Source organism: Nymphalis io, chromosome 21 (genome assembly GCF_905147045.1).
Source record: "Nymphalis io chromosome 21, ilAglIoxx1.1, whole genome shotgun sequence".
In the NCBI taxonomy this organism is placed as follows: Eukaryota; Metazoa; Arthropoda; class Insecta; order Lepidoptera; family Nymphalidae; genus Nymphalis; species Nymphalis io.
Window position 1 is genome coordinate 9754920 of NC_065908.1, and position 27962 is coordinate 9782881.

The 27962-nt window shown below is 32.8% G+C and overlaps 3 protein-coding genes across 17 annotated transcripts in view; 2 read left to right on the plus strand and 1 right to left on the minus strand.

Annotated features, from left to right (window-relative positions):
* The window catches only part of LOC126776758 (yemanuclein), a 425903-nt gene extending 412362 nt beyond the window's left edge, over positions 1-13541 (plus strand). The window contains exon 17 of the transcript XR_007669978.1: positions 13420-13541. The gene's annotated coding sequence lies outside the window, so the exon portion shown is untranslated. The remainder of the gene's footprint in view (positions 1-13419) is intronic.
* LOC126776789 (cytokine-like nuclear factor N-PAC) overlaps positions 1-27962 on the minus strand; it is a 69231-nt gene that overhangs the window by 26550 nt on the left and 14719 nt on the right. The window lies entirely within an intron of this gene.
* On the plus strand, positions 19230-24089 carry LOC126776763 (leucine-rich repeat and immunoglobulin-like domain-containing nogo receptor-interacting protein 3). 3 transcript variants are annotated; one of them, XM_050499506.1, is made up of 5 exons: positions 19230-19606; positions 20561-22249; positions 22334-22481; positions 22562-22702; positions 22864-24089. In XM_050499506.1, exons 2-5 carry the CDS (start codon positions 20589-20591, stop codon positions 23449-23451), a joined length of 2538 nt encoding a protein of 845 aa, XP_050355463.1. In that variant the 5' UTR covers positions 19230-19606; positions 20561-20588; the 3' UTR covers positions 23452-24089. The 3 variants fall into 3 exon arrangements, with proteins under 3 accessions (XP_050355463.1, XP_050355464.1, XP_050355461.1); XM_050499507.1 differs by having other exon boundaries at positions 19230-19602; XM_050499504.1 differs by having other exon boundaries at positions 19230-19515.

Below are 27962 nucleotides of genomic sequence, written 5' to 3' on the forward strand. Positions count from 1 at the left end.
TCCAATCGGATTACGAGAATGCAGGAATAGAGAGTGCACATGTGTTTGCGAACACACTTGTAAAATATATATGTCATGCGCAATTGGCTTAACTCTCTTGAAATTGGCTGCCGTGGCCAAAATCGGTCAGGTGGACATTACCCTTTAGAATAATACAAAACATTTTTGTTCTATAAAGTTATTTTTGTAAGTACCTACTGCTTCCGGGTTTGAAATAGAAAAATAAATCCTGTTCATCATAAGCATGGAGATTCAAATTAATTTAACGATTAATATTGTTTGCCTTTAACATTTAAGAATCTCCGTCGGATACTAATCACATAACATAATATTTTTATTAAAAACATGGTGTTATGTGAATAGACATTATACGCAAAATTTCGGTTCTGTTAGTTTAAAAGGTCGTATGTACTGATGTATTCCTTATGTTTTATTAATATAATATATGATCTTTTCGTTAAATCTGTGATAGGTAATGTACAATATAACTTTAAAAGGAATTGAATTTATGAATAAAAAGTTACAAAAATAGACCTTTTGAGGTTATTACAGTAACAGCCTGTAAATGTCCCACTGCTGGGCTAAGGCCTCCTCTCCCTTTTGAGGAGAAGGTTTGGAGCTTATTCCACCACGCTGCTCCAATGCGGGTTTTGCTTTTGAGGTTATTAATTGAGACTTAATTTTTTCGCACGCCCACTAACGACATTGGTGTCGATTCTCTCGCCACAATGACCGAACTAAAATTCCGTCTGTTTTTCTCTTGAGTGGGATACGAAAGGAAAGTCGTATAGTATATTTCGTATATTAATTTTAACTAATTGTAATAACCATTTCTACACAAGCACATGACTTACTTAGAGAGATTTTGGTACATAGAAAGCATATTTAAATCCTATTATACTGCATTACTTTAAAGTCAGTATAACAGAATCTTTGTCATTAAAATGAAATCTAATTTAAAAAAAATAACAACATTTAAATAATTTTTCATTGTAAATATTCTACGCGAAACTAACAAACAGATAGACATTATATTTTCAATTCCGACTGCGATCATTGGCGCCAACACAATCGTGCCGATGAACTCGGTCAAACGATGCTGACGTGTTGATTTACGATTCCACAATTTATTGGCCAATTCACTGGTTCGTCAATTGACCACGACCGAGCTAATAGTTCGACAAAAATGAAAAACTACTACAATCTGTTCACGCATGAAAACTTTACTTTCCACGTAAACTTACTTCATAAGTGACAATACAGTATAATAATCCTAGTCTAATGAAAATAACTTTGAAACAAATTCATTGTCATAGTATGTTATTTAAAGATAAAAGATATATTATTTCTTTTATTTATTTCTCTTTTCTTTGTGTTTCCATAATAATGCAATTCCCATTTTACATCCAATTATATTTAATAGATATAGATTAAATAAAATTGGATGCAAAATATTTTTGTAAATATTTTTGTAAGTTAGTTAATTTTTTATTTATTTTTTTCTACGACATAAATTAACTTAAACTCTGTGTTACTTTTGTCATTTCTTTTTTATCTTCTTATTTTACTCATGTGGTGTGATCCAAATAAAGACTTTATCTATCTATCTATCTATCTATCTATTAACGTAATGTTACAAATAATCAATCGTGCGATACAAAGCTCAAAACATTTATCAAACTTTTACTTGCCGTTTTATAGAAATATGCCATATGGGATTTAATACAACATCTTATAGTATACTAAAAGCGGTGTCTTCGACCAAGCTAACGACGTTTCACTTGTCATTATAAGTAGTTACACGGGAACAAAAGAATATACTGACGTAAATACATAATATGCTAAAATCTTTCTTTTTGCTTCGCCATGTTGTAAAAAAGTGTATTAATTTTACCAAAGTATTATAAAATAGATGCGGGTAAAATTGCCTCACCAAAAAAATTCCATTGTCTAACAGTTAAATAGTAATTAGGAAAATTTCCATCTATATTCACATTGTCAAGGTTCGTTCATTATATACCTGAACGTCAAAAAAGCCGAGATGGCCTAGTGGTAGAACGCGTGAATCTTAACCTACGATCGTGGGATCTAACCCGGGCAAACACCACTAAATTTTCATGTGCTTAATTTGTGATTATAATTCATCTTCTGCTTGACGGTGAAGGAAACATCGTGAGGAAACCTGCATGTGTCTAATTTCATTGAAATTATGTCACATGTGTATTCTACCAACCCGGATTGGAGCAGCGTGGTAGAATAAGCTCCAAACCTTCTCCTCAAAAGGGAGAGGAGGCCTTAGTTCAGCAGTGGGATATTAACAGGCTGTTACTGTCAGAAAACGTGTATACGACGTCATTTCAATAAACATTTTAAAGCAAAGTTTTATATAAAAGTAACGTGAAATACGGCTTCGAAATTGATTTCATCCTGACTTGAATAGTACGTTTCCGACTATTATTCAAGTAGAATTTTTAATGGACTCTAACCTCAATTCGCAAGCAGTTTTCCTACACAATATTATATTCATCTTGAATACAATATTGTGTAGGAAGTCTTACTTAGGCGTGAGATTCTTATATTAAAGGAGAAACATATTAATAAAATACCGATAAAAAATTATTAATTAGATAAGTAATCCTATAATTGTTTCACACTGATGAATGGTTGATTTATAAAGTGGCAGATTTTCATCCGAAACATGAAAGCTTTCTTATGTTTTCCTTCACCTCCGAGCACGAAATGAATTATAAACACAATGAGAGTACAGCTGTGCTTGTCCGCGTTTAAACCCGAAATCTTTTTTTAGAATGTTCTAGAACACCATTAAACATTTAAATTTTTGCTTTGCTATTTCCATTGTTAGTGTAAGTAGTTTATAATGTAACTAATAAACAATTCATGAATACAAATCATCATTATTATGTATCATGAATTTATGACATTTGATCATTTAGTGCAATTTTAATTCGGAACTTTATTTTACATATGTATAAAATACATTTAATATATATATAATATAAATCCGTAGTGCAACTAAACGCGTGACGAGACTTAGTTACTTATTGCAACAACTTTAAATTCAGCAATTTCTTGAAACGCTCAGTTTTCGCTTACACCAATATTTAATTTCAACATTACTGCATGATATAGTTGTCTATTTATGTATTGACTGCCTCGTTGGTCTAGTGGCTAAATACAATACCGCTGACCCGGATTTCCTGAGTTCAATTCCCAGATCGGGCCAATAAAAGGTTTTTTTCTGTGAGAAATTTTTCATAAGCATTCCGGGGTCTGGAAGTTAGAAGTATGTACACTCCCGTGCCTCGGATTATGAAAGCTAGGGAATAGTGAGTGCACCTGTGCAGTTGGCTAATCTCTCTTGAAATAGGATGCCGTGGCCTAAATCGGTCTGGAGGACCTTACTTACTTACCTTATGTACCTTTAAGTAACACACGATTTAATTAAACACTAAACTTTCTAGGTATTGCTTATGTTTAATAAGCACTGATAACATACTATGGGCGTAGCCAGTAATGGGCTGGGTTGGGCACGGCCCCACTATGGAAATCCAGGTGCAGACGAAAGAAAATCTATAATTAAATCCAAATGATTGATCAATTTAGTTCTCGTTAAGTCAAACGATTTATCAATTTCTTTAAAAACCGACTAAGTAACAATAAAGTCTTGACTACGTCATTGATTGATAATAAATAAACTAAAACCCTTCATTTTTAAAACGCAATCCAATTCATCATATCTTAAAACAACCTAAAATTCCATCAATAGAACAACTTTTACAACAAAGTGGAAACGTTCAAAGTCAGTCCGTATGTATACTGTATTACTATTTGTTATTGTATATTACATATTTGCGCATAAAATTATCGTTTACATAAGGCCAATACCTTATATCCAATATGGTTACAAATAAATAGCAGTTAGTGCATAAAACGTGCCAAATTCAGCGTCCTTGATACTTAAGAACACGCTCACATCTCGATCTAAATCGAATTAGAGAAGTAACACTTGTGTTTTAATTCGCTAATCGAGAGAGAAAGAACCCGGCCGGAGTTATAAGTGTTCCATCCTACAATATTTATGAGGCGCCGATCCTTTCACTGCTCACTTTTTGTTTACTTCAATTTCAGTTGAAAATTATGAAAGTAAATTATTTATAATTCGTTTTTAGAACTGAATATATACATATATATTATTTTATAATAATCTACTTACTTTTCTGTTTTAAAGATGAAATTTATATATATTTAATAATTAAAATTAAACATTGCCGAGCTTCTTTAGTGCTATGACGTTATATTTTTTTATCTAAAAGTGATTTGAAAACTTAGCCCAACACTGAATTTGGAATTGAAAACATTATCATATATTTAAAAGACCAATCAACATATTTTCTCTAAAGTTAACAAAAAATATTAACTAATAATAAGCAATGCTACTTTTAAAAACCAAACAGCGATCTATAGAATATCTAAAATGTATTAATGGTAATTGAATAAACGAACGTTTTTAATACTTTACATCTTACAGCTTACTTTAACCGACCTTAACACAGGTAATTTTATTTCGCTATCGATGAAGTAAAAGTAATTTAAGGTTACGCTTACGGCATACGACTCGCACACAATCAAACCAGTAAACCATGTTAATATTGAATACGTAGCCTTGACCTCATTCGCGATAAGAACGATCGAAGTCCTGAGCCAGAAAAGGATTTAATACTCTGACGGACAGCACAATAGACGCAATAGCTGAGCAATTGTTATTACGTCTAAAGGTATAGATATATACTGCCCTAGAAACTGTTAAGATAATTTCTACAATCCATATCAATGTGGGGTGATTTTTTTTTAACTTTAAATTTTAATGAAGGTAAATTATATTATTTACAATTTGAAATTATAATAAAAAAGTTACTGAAAAATTTCAAATCACTTTTATCTTGCCCGCCGTTCTGGGACTGGGCTAATATTTACTTTATCTCTCTAACGTTATAAAAATAGGTATTCAAAGCGGCTACACTGGGTTTTAAGCTTATATTAGACTACCTATTGTAGTTACACTAGCTAGGATACATGTGTGTGTGTATATTTTTACACCATTTGTTCCATTTTTATAATAAAATTATTATTTCATATTTCTCAGTTTTAAACTTTTACTTTCTCCATTTCTTATTATTATATCTAAGTTATTTTTAGTTATTAGAGAAACTTCATGAAATGATTATTTGAAATGAAATAACATTTATGTATAGTAAAGTTCACGTAAACGGGAGCGTACAACAGATGTCTTGTAGAACAGGTTTTACTATTAGAATCACCAGTCTAGTTTTTGTGTCGATTTTAAAAGACACTAACTTATTTTTTACAAAAAATAAGTCAGCAGTAATTGAGTTTAAGTTGGTCTATTTCAAAAATAATTAATAATAATATTAACGTATTACGTAATTAATTTGTAAATAACTGGTGGTAGGGCTTTGTGCAAGCCCGTCTGGTTAAGTACCCACTCATCAGATATTCTACCGCCGAACAGCTATACTTAATATTGTTATTTCCTATTATTATCTATTCAAATAATTCTGTATTCAATTAGGCTGATAATAGGGGCCATTTTCTAATCGTCACGTTACAAGTATTGCATTAAATGTAAATCTACACCACAGTTGATTCCCATTATAAATATAAATAAATCGACCGTCTTTTTTCTTTATAAATACTGTGCCAGTTTTTATTACACAAACAAAACAGACAGTTACTAACAGTATGTACATATATGTGCCAAAACAGTTCGTCCTTGAGTTGGTAACACGCAATGCTGACGTGTACGATACACTTTAATCTCATAGATACAAGTTCAGCTATAACGATGTATCGTGATCAATAACGAATCAAATCATGTTAGTGATAGCCTTATGAAATTGTTCATTTGTTCTTTTTTTTTTCTAGAAATTGTGACGTACACAATTCTTTTGTGTTATAGGTAGGCGTATTGGTAAATAGGCCATCTGATGTTAATTGGTGACCATACACATCGGCGATGCAAGAAATATTAACCATTTTTTACATCGCCATTGCACCACCAACCTTGGGATGTTATGTCCCTTGTGCTTGTAGTTACACTGGCTCACTCACCATTCAAACCGGAACACAACAATATTAAGTATTGCTGTTGTATTAAATACAAGGAACAAATTTGCTTGTGAATCTTGTAATACGTATCAATTGAATGTTACCTGATTACACAAATTAATTAAATGTTTCGTTTGTTAGTGTAAACGGTCCAGAAAACACTCAACCGATTTTCAACTTTTGTTAATAGTTTATTATAATTAACTAAAACCTTTGGTATGTAACGAAGGTTCAATTGTTGACCAGGCTTTATAAAGAAAAAATAAATATAATTGTAAACAAAAGATTTTCCAGCTACTTCTTCTCTCTTTCTTCTGAGTTGTAAATTTTTAACAATTAATACGTACAATCCATCTAAAGCCGACCGAAAGAAATATATATAAGCATTCACCAATCGAGCACGTATGCGCTTCAACTACCCGTATGATGGTTGAAAACCAATTAACCGACAAATGCATTACCAGTGCGATTTGGGATCAAGCAAGCGGCCGGAAGTAAGTTTACTTGCAGCGGCCCCTTATATGGGATAATGGCAAACGAATAATGATAAGAACGCTTCTATATTGAATAAAGACAATAACTTTTTATATAATAACTATTTTTTTTATTGTAGTAGAATTAAAATTATTCGATATCTTATAAATTTCAGACAGCTGAAGTTAGTTATTACAATAAATTATGTTTTGATATCACTATGAATTATACATAAAAGTATAACATGCGATAAAAAAATGCTAACTAAAAATATTGAATAAAGACATAATAAACAATACCACATATATGGTTACAATACCAATACATTCATAATAAGTTTCCTAAGCCTATTAACAATTCAATTGATAGTTGTGTCTATACGAAAGCGATGAAATAAATGTGCAAAAAACCGAACGCCCTTGTGTTAGATACGCACGATAACCTAACGCACATTCATTTACAACACGCTCACATACATTTCCATATATCTATTTCAAACCATCCAATGTATACATGAAGTAAACAAAACCATGTAAATGAAATCATCATTATATAAATTACTGTATTTTATTTAAAAATACCATTTAACGCACATTTCAAATTTGATGTAATATACATTTCTTAATAAATATAATTATTTCCATCTTTCCGTTTATATATTTGAAATACATACGTGATACAAACGACGCATATCATATAATCATTATATAATTAAGTTGGTAATATTTGTAATTTTAATAACTTTGAAATAAATGTTAATGTAAAAATAAAATAATAGTTAAAATGTATTTATATATAACATTATCGTGAGCGATAAAATGAATGCACGTTTTACGGTATGTACTCGTATATATATATATAGATGCCACAGTTTCAAATGACACGAAATATAATTAGTCTCCATTTTAGTCTTGCTTTAAACATATATAAATAAGTAAATAAGCCGTATACTAATTTTGCACCAAGATTTGTATACACCTGCGCACTATGGATTTTTGTCAAACGCTTTTTAAATTTCGTTTTATTTAAAAGTGCGGCGACTACTCGTGTACAGGATGACAAAGCGGCGGAGAGAGCTGAGGGAGATACAGGCAGACAATGTTGAACATTAACGAGCCCACACGAGAGAGCGACACGGTACACAGGAGTTTATAACCGTCACCCTAAAATAAAAATCTCATTTCACAGTAAAGCTAAAAAATAAATGTTATAATTTTAAACAAGAAGTTGTTGCTTTAATTTAATATTATAGTTATATAAAAATACAATGTAACAATATTTAATTTAGCTTTAACTTTTAAGATTTTCCTCGTAGAGGCGCTTAGTTACTTTTAGTTAATTGTGCCTTCGTTGTACATAAAATAATATTCTTACTTACTTTGAAGGTTGAGTGCAAAGGTCAGTTTTATTTATTAATAATACAATTATGCGAAGAAACTGTAAATATTTAAATAATTAAATCCTACATTTAAAAAAAATATGTGCAAATATGCTCCGATAAATGTCCCACTGCTGGACTAAGCTCCATGTCTATAATGTTGTTTGTAGCTACAGTGCGGGTTGATACAAGTGTAGCAGAGTTTCATCCGACACATACACGTTTTATGACGATGTTTTCCTTTCACCGCCGAGGATGAAATTAAACACAAGAAAAACCCGAGCCCTTGAATTTCGATCGTCATGTTCTACGCACTGGACCATATCAGATTTCGCAGATTAAAAAATTTAATATTTAAAATTCTCTTGAATATGTAAAGGAACGAATTTGAGGTGTTTCTGTTTTTGCTCTTACATACAAAATTACCTTAAAAGACTAGCGATGCGATTAACACAAGTTTAATAATAGCAGACATCGTACGCAGATACTCACTAATTACTTCAAAAACACTTCACCACCGAATCCCCGACCCGAAGCCCCACAAACAAGGCCAAGTATTTCACACACCTGAGTGACGTCGTTTTGAATGACGACAATCGATTTGCCGTCTCGTTCATTTATATTGAAACGTGAGAAGCGGGAAAGGGATCGACTTATGCATTTATGAAATCATGATTTGCTTATTCGCTATGTGTGCGATCGCAAATCTTGAATGGACTTTTATCACGTTTCTTTGTCGTATAGCAAAGCCCTACAAGTTTTTACACGTGAAGGTTGTAACACGTACACATTATATGAATAGAAAGTAAAATATGTCCGCTGATTAGTTGGACTGGAACTCGGTACAAAAACATTAAACCATTTACCTAAAAATACTTATTACATATATATTCAAATAATTTTATTACATTGGGATATTTTGTATTAATAAAAGCAGAGGAACTACTAAATAAACTAGAGCGCTTGCAGAACATGTGTATTCGCTTCATAATTGGATTACGTAAATATGATCATATTACAATGCATCGTAAAACACTGAGGTGGCTGCCAATAGAGTTGCGTCGAAATATGCACGTCCTTTCTTTGCTTTATACCATACTCTACCATCCTTAAGCTCCAATCCAACCAACCTACCTAAAAGAGCGGTTTACCTTCCTTGGCTCTCGTACACTAATCAATTTGCGCTCTGAGCAAGACAATAAATTGCTAATCCTTCTGAGTTGCACTAAAATATACATCAATACCTTTACGGTTAAAGCGGTCAAACTATGGAATTCCCTGCCTCGAGAAATTCGTCAAGCTGAATCCGTACATATTTTTAAGAGTCGTTTGCATAATTATTATTTATCAATATAACTATAGCATGTTGTATTATTATATGTATATGGTTATATATTTGTTATATAAGTTTATATATATAAGAGTATGTATGTTGTATTTATTAAATATTATTATTGTATTCAATAAATTTATAAATTATAATTATATTTATATAGTATAAGTTGTTCGCACACTATGCCCGATTAAAGATCCTGGCTAAAAAAAAAAAACAAACATTTCTCTTTACAGAGGTTAGTTGCCTGGAAGAGTCCAGTGTAAGTGATGAGGCCGACTTTTGCATACTATATGTACTACTTGTTGTTTTATATGTTTGTAAATTATGTACAATAAAGGATTAATAAATAAATAAAAGAAATAACGACTTTTTTCTTTTTGGTAAGTGAATTCATTAAGCATTTTAAATATGAGATGGACTACATAGGTTACTAGGTTAGAATTCTTTTTATCAAGTAGGCGGACGAGCATATGGACCACCTGACGGTAAGTGGTCACCAACGTCCATAGACATTGACATTGTAAGAAATATTAACCATTGCTTACATAGCCAATGCGCCACCAACCTTAGGAACTAAGGTGTTATGTCCCTTGCCTGTAATTACCAGACTGGTGATTCTTCTTCGCAGTTATTATTCATGATAATAACGGCCTTCATAACGAGGGCATGCGTCGGTTGAGTGGACACGATGTATCAAATATTTCACCGCTACGAAGAACGACTCAAAGAAACAATGCGACGCGCCATTGAGTTCCACTATCAACGCTGGTTTTACCAGTAGGTAGTCAAATAAAAGGATGACTTCGTTTTACAATCAACGGCACAATTACATAATATGAGTTATCTAAACCATACAATAAAAACAAAATGAACAAAAGCAGATATATAGTACAACGCGGGCAATTATTTTAATTAAATAGGTATAATTAAAACTTTTTTATTATTTGATAATATCTATAAAATTGTTACAACATGAATTTTATAACCGATGACTTAAACTTATATAACAATATTATATATATATATACATATGTATGCATGTTTTAAGATAATATGTTGCTCAATCATGCTTTGTATTTAACATTTGAATATTTATCAATTCATTTAAAATCGAAATAGATAAATGCACAATTTAAATTAGACTAGAACAGTATACAATTGCGTTATGTAAAATAAATAAAATATACTGGTGACCTATTTATGAACGATAGGTCGTTAAGCAGTCGTATATATAATGACCTTCGTTAAGGAACGTTGACCTAAATATACATAATGTAAGTTATAATTTTATCAGGCTGTTCAATCGTTGACCATTAATAACCTGTGACTATGCCCCATTTATTTTAATGTATTGAATGTGAACACAAAAATATCCAGAAAAATGTTATATTGAAAGGGGTTAGGGGTAGCTGTAGCTTTGAAGTTCAAACATAGAATATAATTTATGCACAAGTCTCAAATTAAAATAATATAAAAACATTGAAGTGTTTTTTTTATATAAATTAAGCAACTCTTAACACTTTGTTAAGGTACTACTTAAATTAAGTCCCACTTTTAAACAAAATAATTTATAATGATTAAAATTTGACCAAATTCCATTTTCATAAATATGTAACAGAATAAGCTAATTACGATGCGTTCACTGTAATAACCCAATAACATTCGGTCTCGTGCAGCGACCGAATCGAGAAAAAAAATACTCACGTGGGACTAGACACTCCATTCGCTCATTAATTTGCGTACGCGAACTTGAGACCGTTTCAGATTGTTACTTTTTCTAAAGATACTATAGAAATTGTATTTACTAAAAACTTTGTAAAAATCTTTTTTACAATATTACACATAGAGACTTAATAGTTTAGTAAGTTTTCATTCATTTAATTGAATTTCTTAAGTTTTGTAAAACGTAATCTATGTTATTATTCGATCGATACTTATTAATAAGAAGTCTACAGAATAAGAATTATATCTGAAATTTTTCATTCATAAATAACATATAAGCTTAAATAGGTTTCAGTGGTCAATATTGTAGGATTATTTCATTAATATATTATTTTTTACTCACGTTTTAACTTAGTTAATTTTAAATACCCACGTTTATAGTTTAAGAAAAAAAAAAGTGATTACAACAAATTTATTTAAAATTTCATGGTATCCCTACAAGTAAGCATATTTATATCCGAGAGACCGCCAGCTGTCGCGCAGACCGGCAACTTGCCGAAACGAGGCTATCTTTATCATTGATCGGGAGATAAAATTTTACTTATCTAATATACGCGATGATATTGGAAGCATCAACAGTTTATCGGTTGTATTCTTTTTATCTTATACACAAATCGACTTAATAATGATCGATAAGTCTACGAGTGAAATTAGATTGAAAAATATCAAAGCATTAAAAAAAATAAGCAATGAACAAACACTGAAAGATATTTATTGTAATAACACATAAGATAAAAGTAACCTTATTAAAAAAATCACATTTTTGAAAGGCCTTTTGAAACCTCTCCAATTTTGTTACATAACATACCTGCTATATTATTTTCCAAACAAATCCCCACAGGCGCGTTGCCCATGCCTTTGGTGTATCTTTTCTATTTTTTCATTTTAGTTTTCATTTACGTTATTTTTATGTTCTTGTATTTACGGGTGACATAACAATTTTTTATTATTATTGAGAGAGATGAGGTCAAAATGAAGCCGAAGTGGAAGAATTGTAAATTAAATCAAATAGGTTAGAAGGTCGGAATAAGTCTTTGTTTAATCTCCTTGACCTCATTGTTGTGTAAAATTGATCTCCTCCTTAACTCTTCTTTTTATTTGGGTACAAATAAAACGTGCTGGACGCTAAATCTGGACTTCACGTGGATGTACAAGCAGTCCGATCACGTTTTCGTGTAAAGCAACCATTTGCGACGGGATAAAAATCTTATTTATATATTAAACTTAACTTTACCGATTTTATTGAAAAACACATATAGACCGCGTGAAAACGGGAAAAAATCACAACACGCTGTATAATTACGTGCACGATCCTGTTAATATTACATCTTAAATCTTTATATTATAAAATTGCAGTCATGAATTTTGTTAAAACTAAACCTTTATTTATATAGAGAAGGCGTAGCTGAAACGAAATGTAAAATGTTCCTCTAGCTCGATTTTCGTAAAAGATTTAAAATGTCAAGTCAACGTTGAAAGTATTGCGCGACCGTAACCGCGGCCAAGGTCGAGCAGGACTGGTTCCACGTTCTCACTTATATACTCATACTAGGTAATTGATTTCGTTTACAATTAAACATGTTCTATTTTTAAATTTAACGTTAGACAATAGTAATACAATCTGGCATAGATGGCGTATATGTATTTATTCTATTATTTTAACAAGTTTTTAACTACTGGCCCAAATTATTGCATTGTGTTTACACTGCATGGAAAGTATTATTTACGGAGAACGCATGATATTGATATGTTTATTATTTGTATTAAGAAAAGAAAAGTAGTATATGTAGTATATCAGTTGTCTGGTTTCCATAGTACAAGCTCTGCTTAGTTTGGAATCAGATGGGCCTGTGTGAATAATGTCCCAGGATATTATTATTATTATTATTATAACAGTAATTACTAAGTGATAACTAAACTGAGCTAAGGTTATCGCATATTTTCCATATACATACTTATTTTAAACGTTAAAATATTAACTGTGCCATGACTATTGAGGATAAATATGTATGTATATTCTGTTGAAGTTATATAATATATAAGTTTCGTGTAAACTTTGGAGATCTATACTCGTAAATCTTAGTTTCAAAGTTAATTATAACAGCTGTCGCTTGGAAAGCCGAAATCTTCTGTCCGGTACATAAGCTACATCTCAAATAACATGTAATATATAAACGTTCTACATATTCATAAAGTAGTCCGTCTGTATATAACTACTATAATGTAATCATTTCGTATTAAGCGAATCGTTAGTTTTTGCCTGAATCCGAGATAAATCAAAACAACAAAATTTATTTCTTTATAGGATCAGTAAGACGAGCTGGTTGGCGTGGTTGGTAGATACTTGCCATTCACGCCGAAGGTTGTGGGTTCGATTCCCACCCAGGACAGACATTTGTGTGCATGAACATGTCTGTTTGTCCTGAGTCCGGGTGTAATTATCTATATAAGTATGTATTTACAAAAGGAAAGTAGTATATGTAGTATATCAGTTGTCTGGTTTCCATAGCACAAGCTTTGTACAAGCTTAACTTGGGATCAGATGGCCGTGTGTGAAAAATGTCCCAGGATATTATTATTAGTATTATTATTTAAATCGAATATGAAAAATAAATTCCAACTATAATAGTCTTCATTACGTTTTTTATAAATAACTACCAACTGCTAAATAAACATAATACATGTTGTAATCTATATGATATTTTTTACATAAAACTGACATTATCTTTAATCCAATAGATTAGGTAAATAAATCGCAATTTATATTGTCCGTAAGTAAAGTTTCATGAATCCGCTAAATAAAGCGAAGGACGCCATTTCGTGTTGTCGTGTGATGCGACAAATCCGCTTTGCACTTAATATTAACTATATAAATACATTTCTAACCGAACCTAGTTAATTAAAATATTCTAACAAGTAACAATAACAATGACTTGCATAATTATTGAACATCTGTTGTAGGTACTTGCAATTTTTATATTTACAATTACAGCAACGGAGTGATCGAAGTTACAAATAAATGTGAAACGCTATTGTTAAAAGCAGATAGTTCGTTACATTTTAGGAGTGTGGGTAGAAAATGTGTTTAACGAAATCCTATTACGTCATACTTCTTTGTTCCTGCAGATTACGTACTCAACAAAATCTTTCGACAAGTGTAAATTTTATTCATGAACACTCAAAAAGCTTTAAACATTTCTCATTATTTTGCTATTTGTGTGAAAAATATCCACAAGATATATAAAAATGTAAAAAAATTCACAAACTTAAATTAAAGATTACCATTCTGAGACCCTTAAATGAATCTCATTGTTATCAGAGTGGGTGTTACAGCTAATCCTATTGCGCTTCCAATTAAACTATTATACCTGCAAGTCTTCCACTTTTCCTAGAACATTCCACTACGTAACCGCGCCGCGTCTGCTTTGTTAATGGAATCTAGTATTAACATATACTGTTACAACTAACATAAACAACGTGTTCATAGCCATGAATATTTTATAACAGTCATTAATAATTTTTCACTTATTTATAAAACTTATTTATGTTCCTATGTGTAGAACGAACTATGCTAAAAATCGCTTTTTGGTAAGAGCAACTGACAATTATAATAAACGGTACACTGATATAGATATCTTTAACGTAAATTTATTTAAGTTCTTTGAAGCCTTAAAAAACTGTATTTGACATTAATATTCTTATCGTATTACTTTTTTTATGCTTTTTAAATGACTTGTTAATACTTTATTTTATATACTTTAATACTTGCTATAACTTGTTCGTTAGGTTCAATGTTAAAGAGGAAACTTTGTTGGCTTATGTGAGACTTATTTTGTTATCAAATGTTTACGTGTTATATTATGCTGTATGTTTCCCAAATAAATAAATAAATAAAACATTTTGGATCGATGAAGTCCTACATATTTACGGAAATTTTACAATATGTCAAGTATAATACATATCAATCTAAGTCTGATAAAGTTATGATTAAGACATAAATTAAAAACAACAACAAGACCACAATCTTTTTTAAATTTAAAAGAGATTACAGTCGTTTGATTGAATTCCGATATAAAACTGATTACCAAAAATGACAAAGTTAGTTTATGATTTAGCAAACGACCTTGCTAACGTAAGTGTGTCTGACATTTTGAGTGTGAATCTATGACGAATAAGTCTTAAGGTTATTTAAAAAACGATACGAATGAACGAATATACGTAACGTGACGTAACCATTTGTGCATGAATTCGGCACAAAACACCTATTGATCGTTGTTACACAGAAGTCTAAAATGCATGCAATAGATTAATTAAATATAGTGCAATGATATATAGTACGTCGGTTAGGGCAGACCTAGGTTTGAGCGTCAGAGCGTCCCGGTAGCATGCGATAGCGAGCGAGCCTAGGTTTGAGCGCGCATTTCTTGATACTAGATTAACCATACTTATAAAATCATTATGTATATGTTTCGCAATACCGTAATTGTAACATTTTCAAATATAAATATTTGGTAAAAACGTATATATATATATATATGGTTAATCGAAAAGCAATGTACTAAATTGTCGGCTATCAGGTGTCTACAACTCAACTTGCATATTTCACTTTAATGGTTATTAATTATGTTATTTTTATCTTACGTCTCCAATTTCAGGTATCATTTTTCTGAAAGGAGATAAACAGGTAAAAAATTACTATACATAAATAATCGATCCATTTCAATTAACTTTTTGATAGTTAGATAAAACTTTTATTAGCACACACAATACAGAAAAATACTACATAAATAAAATCAATGTCGTTAGCAAGATATAAAAAAGCCGAGATGGCCTAGTGGTAAGAACGCGTGAATCTTAACCGATGATCGTGGGTTCAAACCCGGGCAAGCACTACTGAATTTTCATGTGATTAATTTGTGATTATAATTCATCTCGTGCTTGACGGTGAAGGAAAACATCGTGAGGAAACCTGCATGTGTCTAATTTCACTGAAATTCTGCCACATGTGTATTCCACCAACCACAAAACAAAAAAAGAGGTGCGGAGGCCTTTAGCCCAGCAGTGGGACATTCACAGGCTGTTACGGTAGCAAGATATTTGAAAATAAAAGCGAACGGTAAAATCTGTATGTATTGTACGGACGGATAAGTCGCGTGCCTCGATACTGATATTATTTAAATATTATTTGAACAAAATATATTTAATTGTCTTGATCCTTCTGTTTCGTGACTAAATAGTTCATTATAAAGAATGATAATAATAATATCCTGGGACATTTTTCACACACGGCCATCTGATCCCAAATTAAGCAGAGCTTGTACTATGGAAACCAGACAACTGATATACTACATATATTCTTTCTCTTTTGTAAATACATACTTATATAGATAATTACACCCAGACTCAGGACAAAGAGACATGTTCATGTCCTTCACAACCTTCGGCGTGAAAGGCAAGCATCCACCAACCACGCCAACCGGCCCGTCATATACATATACATCTAATTGATAAACAATCTAATTGATATATATTTTAAAGCTTGTGGGCGTCATTGCGTACATGAGAGGGCAGAACACCAACTTTTATCCTTAGACCGCACACGCTGGAACTAATCCAAATAACGAACGTGGGTTTTAAATTTTATTTCTTTTGCATTGATAATTTCTTTTTTAATATACAAAGTATTTATTCGATACGGAGTATTCATTCATTCATTCAGAACAATAGTCACGGAGTTGCGTTTTTTTTTACGAAAATAAAAGTCAATATCAAACGTATGTATGGTGCACATAGTGTTATATTAATAAGATCATGTTAAAAACATTATTATTTATAATTACACGAATTAAGTCCTATTGTTTTTATTATACTTTCCTTAGTTAAGTGCATAACAAGTACGGGTAATTCCTATTCATATAACAATTTATAAAACCCATATTTTCAGGATTTAATTTTAGAATAGTAAATATTTTACATCATTATATATTGCAATTTGGCAAAAAGACTTGTTATGTACGGAATTATTTTCAATAGGTAACATTTATTTGAAGAACATTAATCGTATTTCCTTAACGAACATTAATGAGATTTATATTATATTGCTTATTACATAATTTATTTTCTTTTCTAAAACTAATTATAATATATTTATATTTGTATCGTTCGGCCATAATGAAACCTACTACTTTATTAATTCTCAATAAACGAATTATTAACTTCCTAAAGGAAGTTCAGGTAATGGGACCGATTTTGTGAATCTTAATTTTTGCGTATCGTCCCGTTAACGTATGTGTGTATGTACGTATATTCGTATGTACGTTTGGAATTATATTTCGTCTCGATTATCTCGCGAACCAACAATTATATTGACATGGGACTGGACTCATTCGACGCGTAATTACAACATCACGAACAACGCGAACTGAAAAAGTTTTCAACAAAATCGCTCCAGCTGTTTTTTTAGTAGAATTAAAAAAACTAAAAAAAATACTTTTAGCCGTAGAAGGTCTAATATTAAATGTATAATAATTATTTAATGAATATAATATTATATAAAAATAATATATTTTTTTAAATGATAGGTGAGTAATAAATGTTTTTATTCCTCACATCTGGGAATTTAGTCGTGTGGACCCGGTGAGGTCGCACCCTGTTTTATTTGGAATAAAGCACTATACACGAACAAAGACGAAACGATGAAAATGATTTGAAGATATTTTTTCAATTAAATATTCAATCAATCAATCAACAGCCAATCGTTGTCCACTGCTGAACATAGGCCTCTCCCAAGGTGCGCCAAAGCTCCCTCCGCCTTCCGCATCCAGTTGGTGCCCGCCACCTTCTTAAGGTCGTCGGTCCACCTGGCTGGAGGGCGCCCTACGCTGCGCTTGCCGATTCGCGGTCTCCACTCTAGGACTCGTCTGCTCCAACGGCCATCGGTCCTATGACATACGTGACCAGCCCACTGCCACTTCAGCATGCTAATTTTGCAAGCTACGTCGGTGACTCCGGTTCTTTTCCGGATAATCTTATTTCTGATCTTATCCTTCAAAGATACTCCGAGCATAGCTCGCTCCATAGCACGCTGAGCGACTTTGAATTTGTGGACTAGTCCCGCAGTCAGTGTCCACGTTTCGGCACCGTATGTCATGGCAGGTAAGACGCATTGGTTGAAGACTTTCGTCTTCAAACATTGCGGTATATACGACTGGAGGACTTGACGAAGATTGCCAAAGGCTGCCCATCCCAAGCGAATTCTTCGATCGGCTTCCTTCTCGAAGTTGTTCCTACCGACTTGTATTATCTGTCCTAGGTAGGTATATTCACTAACAACTTCGAGAGGTTTCCCCTCGACGTATATCGGTCCCGGCACGACATGCCTATTAAACATGACTTTGGTCTTGTCCAAGTTTATACCGAGACTGACACACCGGGAAGACTCGCCTAGGCTACGCAGCATTTCGGTGAGTTGTTCCAGCGACTCTGCTATGATGACGATATCGTCGACAAATCGATGGTGTGAGATGTACTATCATACTATTATATGAAAAATACATTAATCAAAACCGAGATGGCCTAGTGAATAAAACGCGTGAATCTTAACCGATGATCGTGGATTCCGACCCGGGCAAGCACCACTAAATTTTTATGTGCTTAACTTGTGTTTAAAATTCATTCATTCATCTCATGCTTGACGATGAAGGAAAACATCGTGAGGAAACCTGCACATTTCTAATTTAATTGAAATTCTGCCATATGTGTATTCCCCCAACCCGTATCCGGTATTGGAGCAGCGTGGTGGAATAAGCTCCAAGCCTTCTCCTCAAAAAAGGAGAAGAGACCTTAGCCCAGCAGTGGTACATTCACAGGCTGTTACTTAACTTGACATTAATCTATATAGTACGCAATAAGAATATTTTATTTAATATCATCTTACATTCCTCTAAATATGTCCAATTGTGTAGAAATCATTTCGTTCTTTTTCACGAACGAATTCATGGAAGTAAGAATGTACGCGACGCGATCGGAGACACGACGCGTTTCCGAGCACTTTCGCCGTTCGGCATCCGTCGGCTTCCCTCGATCCCCCAGCTGACTGGGCTGATTGTGCGAAGGAGACAACACGCAAGACCGCACCAGTGCGAGAAAAGGACAGCGAACCGCGCAACTCCGAGAGCCGCCATTTATTTCTTTCTAGTGCTCGACTCGGACGTAGTCACTGCGTTTTGTATTATCGCGAGAATATAATCGTTTTATATGTGAAAATTGTATATTAAGTTATCTACAGTTATTACAATATTCGTACTATATGTTTGTGTATATCTACAATGAAAACTGGTGTGTGTAATATCTGATATGTGACGTGTAAAACGCAAGTATGTCTGGCGTTTTCACATCTGTTGTCAATACTAAATAACGTGGATTATGCAAGTTGGATTGAGATGTGGACCAGTATTAGGTAAATTTTGTGTTTAACATGTTCTGTGATAAAAAGTATTAAATGTGATATAGTTGGAAGTAGTTACAACTTTATAGAACATTGAAGGTAGGTAGCAGCAGGTAGTAGTATAGTATATTATAACAAAGTCTGAGTACAAACGTATTGTCTCGCGCGATTCAATTCATTAATGACTAAATGGTAACAATGAGTTTAAATTAACAAATAATGGTTATTCTAGATATATTTTTTTCGATATCGTTTTTATAATAGTACTGAGCACTAAATGAATTTTTAACGATCATAAAATAATTTCATTACTTAAACGGTCCTGTACATTTGTCAATTTATGTTTATTAGTTATTTATTGAAATTCTACAGAATAAAAAGTATTATATGTTAGTTAAAAAACCGATAGCAATAACAATAGTCTAGGAAAATAATCATTTAACCAAAGCAAATATAAAATATATATATAACAAAATATTAAATATATATTTCAAGTTTGATTAATATTCAAGGTTTAATATCTGATAATTTTGTTTAATGGCTTGTTTTAATACAGTTATTATTGTTTAATAACTGAAATTTAGTAAATAAATAACATTAAATGAATATACAGATTGTATAAATGAATATACAATGATAAATTAAAAAGTAGATAAATAGATAATAATTTCAATATATATTTCATGTTATAAATTAACTTTTAAGTATGTCATAAAATAATTTTCATTATTATAATCAGTAGTGTTTAGTATAATTTCATTTATGATTAAAATATATATATATATTTAACTATTAATAGTATTTTCAAGTGATCTATGTACAATTGACATTTTACGGTTGAAAATATAAAAGTATAAGTGACCAATACAATTATACTAGTTACACAAACAATAACAGTGCATTATAGTGTACAAAGATTTTACACATGAAACATAATAATTAACCTTTAAATATTAATTTAATGATATATCGCCTTATATTTATATATATTATATAAATAATTTACATGTTAAAGTGAGACCTAGCCACTAAAAGTAAGTGTTTTTTCTCTTTCCAGTCAATAAGACTATGAGGGTTGTAAAATAATGCAGTGGCTGCACAAAATATTGACGCTGGCAATAATTTGCGCAGCTGTGGAGGCAGAGGAGTGTCCCTCTACTTGCATATGCACACCGGTTCGCTTAGCGTGCTCAGGCGCCGCCGTACCTAACAACAAACTCACGCGAGCCTTCCTAGAGAACTATGGACCTTCACTCCAAGAGATAACTTGGACGAACTCAAATATAACCTCTATAGAAATAAATGTATTTGACGGGCTACATAATATTGAATACATCGATTTAAGCAGAAACGAATTAAAGAGAACTGAACATGGGCTGTTCGCGAGACTGAATCGTTTAAAACATTTAAACCTGTCCAGAAACCAAATCGACGACATACCTAGATTCACATTCGCAGATCTGGATCATCTGGAAGTCCTAGATGTGTCACATAATAGACTTCAAGCTATACCATTCCAGGTCTTTGGACCGATGATAAGATTGCAATATTTGGATATATCTTATAATAAAATTGCAACTTTCTTAGATTACTATTTTAAACCCAATCGCCAATTAAAAACACTGTTCCTAAACAATAATAGCCTAGTCAAAATTACATCTAACGCTCTAGTCAATCTTAAGGAATTGGAGACACTTGATATATCTAGCAACAAATTAGATTATATACCCAAAGCTATATTTGATAATTTAGAACAGCTGAGAGACCTAAACCTCAGCTACAACAATTTTCAAAACATATCACAAGATGCTTTTAAAAATCTCAATAATTTAAAATCGCTTAATATTGGTGGAAATAGACTAAAAGCCTTGCCCTCGATGCTCTTCCAACATAACGAAAATTTGTTAACGCTCTACCTCGACCATACAGAAATTGCTGTTTTACAGAACACTAATTTTAAAGGATTACACAATCTGCAGCGACTTTATATAAGAAACAACTTGATGTTACGTGAAATAGAAGCTTTTACGTTACAAGACACGCCATCTGTGACGCATTTGGACATCAGTGCAAATGGATTAACGTATTTGCCCCTGTCGTTAAAACTGTTAGATAATTTAAAAGAATTAAGAATAGGCAATAACCCGTGGGCGTGCGACTGTCGAATGGCTTGGTTCGTCAGCTGGGTGGAGGCTAGAAAAGAAATAGTAAAGTCAGATTTAAGTTGTAGGTTAACTTATCCCAACGACATGTTGATGATTTTAAACAATACCAATTGCGAGGCTCCACGTCTCATCAAAAGCAGTCCCTTGACGCTGCATAGACTACAAACAGATGCTTTATTGGTATGCAAGTTTGGAGGCAATCCGGCGCCTTCCATAACTTGGATCACTCCAACGAGAGATGTATACCATTGGAATCCAGAACCGTCATTACCGGACATATATTACAAACATGGTATCGCCCATGATCAGTATTATCGGCCGATTGACTACAGTAAATCTCGAGTGAAACTACGCGAAGATGGATCTCTATTCATTGCAGACATTCATAGAGAGGACAGTGGCACATATGTATGCCTGGCTTCTAATCCTTCGGCCAATGTAACCACGGAAGTCGTCCTAAACATAGATCCTATGACAATGTTCGAAATCAAAATCTATAGTTTGATATGTGGAGCGCTATGCGCAGCTGGTTTTCTGGGCCTAACTTTGCTTGTGCAAGGTTTGCGTTACATATTCTACAGGTTTGTAAACAAGATAAAATTTCGTAAAGATGATATTTAATTTTATTAATATAAGAAAATTTAATAAGTTATAATTATTTTCAGGTTTCGTCTATTGGAGACTTGCTGCAGTTGTTGTACATGCGTCAGTCGCGACGCACCCCGTACGAGACAAATATACTGTATGTTGGACAATATTGAGCAGTACAAAAGACTGCAGTTAGAAAAACTTAGAGAAAATTATGCAGTTCAAGTAAGTTATATGATAGTTTATTTCAATTCAATATTTTTTTGCTGTAAAAACAACTTATGAACTTTTGTTTGTACTACAAGGTTCATCGAATTAAAGAGAACTGCACTCAGCAAATGGAGTGGATTCAAAGTAGCTACTCGTCACAAGCGGCACACTTACGCAATATCAGAGACATAGGGACGAATCATTTGACCGCTATGAAAGATCAATATTATGATCAGGTAAGTGCTCTATATATATGACGACACAAATAGTATTTTTAAAACATGAATATATCTTTTTTAAATAGAATTGATATTTAAATGGTTCATGAATTCAAGATTAACACATTCACGGTAAAAAATCAACATTTATCTTTCTCACGCTTGTGATGTTTACGCAGGTGAAACGCGTCCGCGAATACTCTACTTCGCAGTTGAATTGGGTTCGAGAAAATTACGTATTCCAACGAAATAAAATAAGAAAATTCAGCGCTCATCAGATACTGAGACTGCGCGAATCGTACAAGTACCAGCAGCAGACCCTCAACAAGGTGCTCGAGAACCTGCCCAGCCTGTACTTCGAGAACTGCCGCAGCGGCTCGTGCGGGCGCAGCGACTCGATGGCCTTCGACCCCGACGTCGAAATCATCGACATGTACCTCAAGACCAAGATCGAGATGCTGGCCAAGCTGCCCAGCCCGCCCGACGACGAGAGCCGCGTGTCCGTGTACTACACGCCCACCGAGCGCTCGGCCGACTCGCGCCGCACGTCGCCCGTCACCGTGCCCGACGGCGTGCACATCAACATGATCGAGCCCAGCCCGCCGCGCCTGCTGGCCATGGCGGCGCCGTCGAGCTCGCGGCGCCCGGCGCTGGAGCCGCTGCTGGCCGCCAGCGCCAGCTCGCCCGAGCTGAGCCGCGCGGGCGACGCGCGCGTGCTGCTGGCCGTGGAGCTGGCGGAGCGCTGCGGGCGCTGCGACGCGCTGTAGTCCCGGCTGGCGACGCGCGTGTTCCGCCTGTACGCGCTGCGTCCCGCCCACTGGCGCCCGTGCTACGTGTAGCTGTGATAGTCTAGTGACGAGTGACGTTTAGCGAAGGTTAAGTTTCTCCTAGTGTGTAGGTCGAAGGAAATCGTCTCCTGCGAGTGAGTATCTTTCTTGTAAATATGGCCGTTCGTTTCGATCGTTTCTTTTTCCATTTTGATGTAATTTAGGATAAACTCTTAGAGCATTATGCATTTTATATTCGTTCGACCTAAAACGTAGTTTAAAGTTAGAGCGAGGTGTAAGGAAGTTGTTACTGTCGTTGTTGTAATTGTCGCGTACCGCGTGGCGCGCTCCGCCGTGCGTACGTCCGTGCCGTTGCCTCCATACACCCATAGCGAGCCGTAAGCCCGTGTGCGTGAGTGACGATCGAATCTAACTACTATTTATACTATCTCTATTATAATTATATATTGTGACACCGTCGTATCGAAGTCTTGCAGTGATATGCCAAATACTACATACAACAATGATTATATTGTATATCTTTTCTTAAAATAAATTATACAAGTATTGTTGAAATTTTCTAAATATTATTAATGAGAATAAGTAAATCATGAAGAATAAATTATTTTTCAATGTATTTTTGTTTTTGTTTCATTTACAACTAATGATAGCATGCAAAGACTTCAAAAGAAATATTTTATGTACCACAAAAAAAAAAAAAAAATTAAGTATAATAAGTAAATTTTAGCACATGAGCTGAAATAGATTTCTACATTTAAAATATTTGTCACACCACACATTTAGTTATCAAATGCAATATGAATAACCACTGTGGGTTATGTTATATCGTAAGATACAAAAGACTTTTATAATTAAATTTACATTCAATTATTATAATAAACATCAATGATCATTTCGTAAATCATAATTTTATTAAATATTCCATAATAAGAACTGCTCTGCGAGCAATGATTAAAGTGGTCATCTTAAAATTAACTATTATATTATCATATAGCAATAATTGGTCATGATATATTAATATATAGGCTATTTTAATTAATCGAGTAATGTATATTCAATTCTTTCACACTGCTCTAAACCTTTTCAACGGAGAAGAGCCCTTAGTCCAAGCAGGGACATTCAGAGGCTGTTACTAATTATGGAAATACAAATATATCTCTAAGAAAATTACATTTAATGTAATGTAAAATACTTAAAATAAATATATTTACAATATTAAAATAAGGGAATAATGATTAAATTAACTTGAATAAAAAAAAATACAACAACATCAAAGTTGTCGAAACAATTATTATATGAATAATATATTATATTAGTAAAAATTCAAAATGGATTAGTTATTAAGCCAAGATAGCCCAGTGGTAAGAACGCGTGAATCTTAACCGATGATCGTAGTTTCAAACCGGGCAAACACCACTGAATTTTCATGTGCTTAATTTGTGATTACAATTCATCTCGTGCTTTACGGTGAAGAAAAACATCGTGAGGAAACCTGCATGTGTCTGATTTCACTGAAATTTTGCCACATGTGTATTCCACCAACCCGCATTAAAGCAGCGTGTTGGAATGGGAAAGGAGGCCTTAGCCCAGCAGCGGGACATTCACAGGCTGTTAGATTATTGACAAGCTGCAACAACAACAGATGCATATCTTGCGGAATGTACGCGACTTTTTAAACCTAATAATTTAATACTTATTTATCTTTATGCGCTTAAAATAGTTACGCTTTGAATGAAGTTAATAATTGCTCGCCTCGTTAAATCAAAATTCCGAACAATCCTTTCTTAGTACACCTCTACATTAGTAAACGAAGGTTTTCTTATTCGAGTGGGCTCTTTACAAGCACTTTTGAATCGAAAATTTTGAATTGAAAATTACATGGTTCGAAAAATTGCTTCTGCCAAGTAGAAACGGCAACAGACTATTTATTAAACAAAAAATATATTTGTAATTAAATCGCTTACAATTAACTAATTTATGTATCATGTACGAAAATCAACGAATACCAACTCCTTAGGCCTTTAAAATATAACATAATTATATTTAAGGCTGTGCCTTTGCAGTCGTTCAGTGTTCATTTATATGCCATTATCGTATATATAAATATGCATATATATATTACATATAAAGTGAGTACTGGGATGTTTGTTTTTAATTAACCATAACACAAAATTAATTTACATCAAGCGAAGTGGAGTGGTAATAGTCAATTGAACATATTTTTTATATTAGTGAAGGATAAATATTAATTTGACACAATACCCTTCGAACCAATTCCACTAGCGAATTGTCACTATCGCAACCGTTTCGGAACGTAATCGTTTCCGTTTAAACGTTTTCCTATTACATTTAATTATCCACTATTGACATAAGTTCACAATAATCGGTCTTACTTATAAAAGTTGTAAGTGATCGATTAAACAATGCTGTGTCTTCTTATTTCGAATGTCAAATCAATAATGACAGAAAGAGCGAAATCAATGTTTATAAGTTAAGCCGCGCTAACATCTCAGAGTATTCACTATTATATGCGGTCACATTTTGCCTTTCGTTCGTAACAAAAGAGAGCAAATTTAATTATGCTTTATTATTTTTTACTTAAAAACTGTGTGTACTTTATAAATATTTCCATTATTTTCTCGTGTTATTTATATTGCTTGGGATTAAAATGTCATCCCTGATTAATCTTATTAAAAATAAACAAAATAAGTATATGCTATTACGAAACGTTGTATTCTTATGACCAATTCATTTAATTATTACGTTACATCAATTATCATTAGTGGTTTATTACTAATGCACAGCATGAATAATACATTAGTGAAAACCGCCATACTTTAATTAAAACTAGCGTTATAACGTCGATATTCGAATTCCAATATACGAGTGACACGTCAATATTGTCAAAACAATATTACATATTGTAGTTTTATTTAATTGAAAATATATTTCAAATTACTTTTCCTGATAAATAAAATCTACTTTCAATCGCCATAAAATTAATATAAATGAAGCTATCAATAAGATAATGGTAATAGTATTTTTGAGGTCATAGTTTGACGAGTAGTTTGTTTTAATATTTAATATAATAATGTATGAATACTACTTAATTAAACAATGGAGTTCCTGTAAATCAATCAAAATCAAAATTATCCCCTCAGAGAATCTTTTAATCAAGTATAGGGTGGAAATTTGTTATATAACTTTATCATTTTTGAATTTTCAATTTAGAAATATAAAAATTCGGTTCACGCTTATGTTTATATATAAAAGTGAAATTTTTAACATTTGAGACAAGTCGGATATAATTTCATGATCGGAAATATTCTCTTCACTCTTATTTCATAAAATCTTACAATTGATAAAGCTTCTTAATAAACGATTTACACAAACTATTTTTACAAACGTATCGACTTTATACGATTTTAATATCATTGATAAAAACTGAAAAAAATATTAATCTATCTATATTAAACCGTATGTTGTTTTGAGCGGTTTTTTCGCTTACGACGTCAAACATTTACATTTTATTCGAAATAATTCAAATAAAACATCCACTTCATTCGGAACGATTTTATTGGTTATGTCCTTTACTTTCTATGTAAAGCATATGTAAATGGTGAATAAAATTCTAACACTAAAATAACATAGATTATTATATATTCCTCTTAAACTTTTATATACTACATATATGATAGCAGTATAAATATATATAATAATATTATATACCTCCAGACCGATTTCGGCCACGGCGGCCAATGTCAAGACTGTGCGCACTCTCTATTCCCTAAATCTCATAATCCGATGGGACGGCAATCCGACACGACCGGAAAGAGTTCAGGCGCAGGACCAACGGCTTTACGTGCTTTCCGAGGCACGGGAGTGAACACACTTCCCACTTCCAAACTCCGGGCTGCTACTGAGAATTTTCTGATAGAAAAACTCAATAACTTTATATTGGCCTGACCTGGGAATTGAACCCACGACCTCCGGGTCTGCGGCCTTACATCATGCCACTAGACCAACATCTATATATAATATATTAAGTATAAAAACGCCGTTTCAGATAAAGAATTTAGTAACGAAAAAGTATAAATATTTCTAAATACAAATACGTATAAATAAAAAAACTATTGAATCACAACAACACGTCTAAGACGTTGCATTAATTTTTTTCGGTTACTTCATCAAGAAAAGTCAATTTAATGAATCTAAAGATTCATCTCGTTCAGCCAAACCGTTTTAGAGACATATATATATATATCATACATAACTAATACAATACTTTCCCTTCTTAGCCAATTCTTAGTCTAATATTTTTATTATTAATTTGTAATATAAAGTTTTAATTCGATAAATTTAAAATTGGTTGGTTTTTTTTTTGGTGTTTTTTTTTTAAGTTCTATATATGATAGATATAGAGAATTTGGACATCCTGAACCAATTATAAAGACCAATTATAAAGAAAACAGCAATACTTGATATTGTTG

Bases quoted from the DNA above. Each gene is read 5' to 3' on its own strand.
- LOC126776763 (XM_050499506.1), top strand. From the start codon at position 20,589: ATGCAGTGGCTGCACAAAATATTGACGCTGGCAATAATTTGCGCAGCT. The intron at 22,482-22,561 runs GTAAGTTATATG...TTGTACTACAAG, and splicing joins GAGAAAATTATGCAGTTCAA to GTTCATCGAATTAAAGAGAA. The intron at 22,703-22,863 runs GTAAGTGCTCTA...ATGTTTACGCAG, and splicing joins AAGATCAATATTATGATCAG to GTGAAACGCGTCCGCGAATA.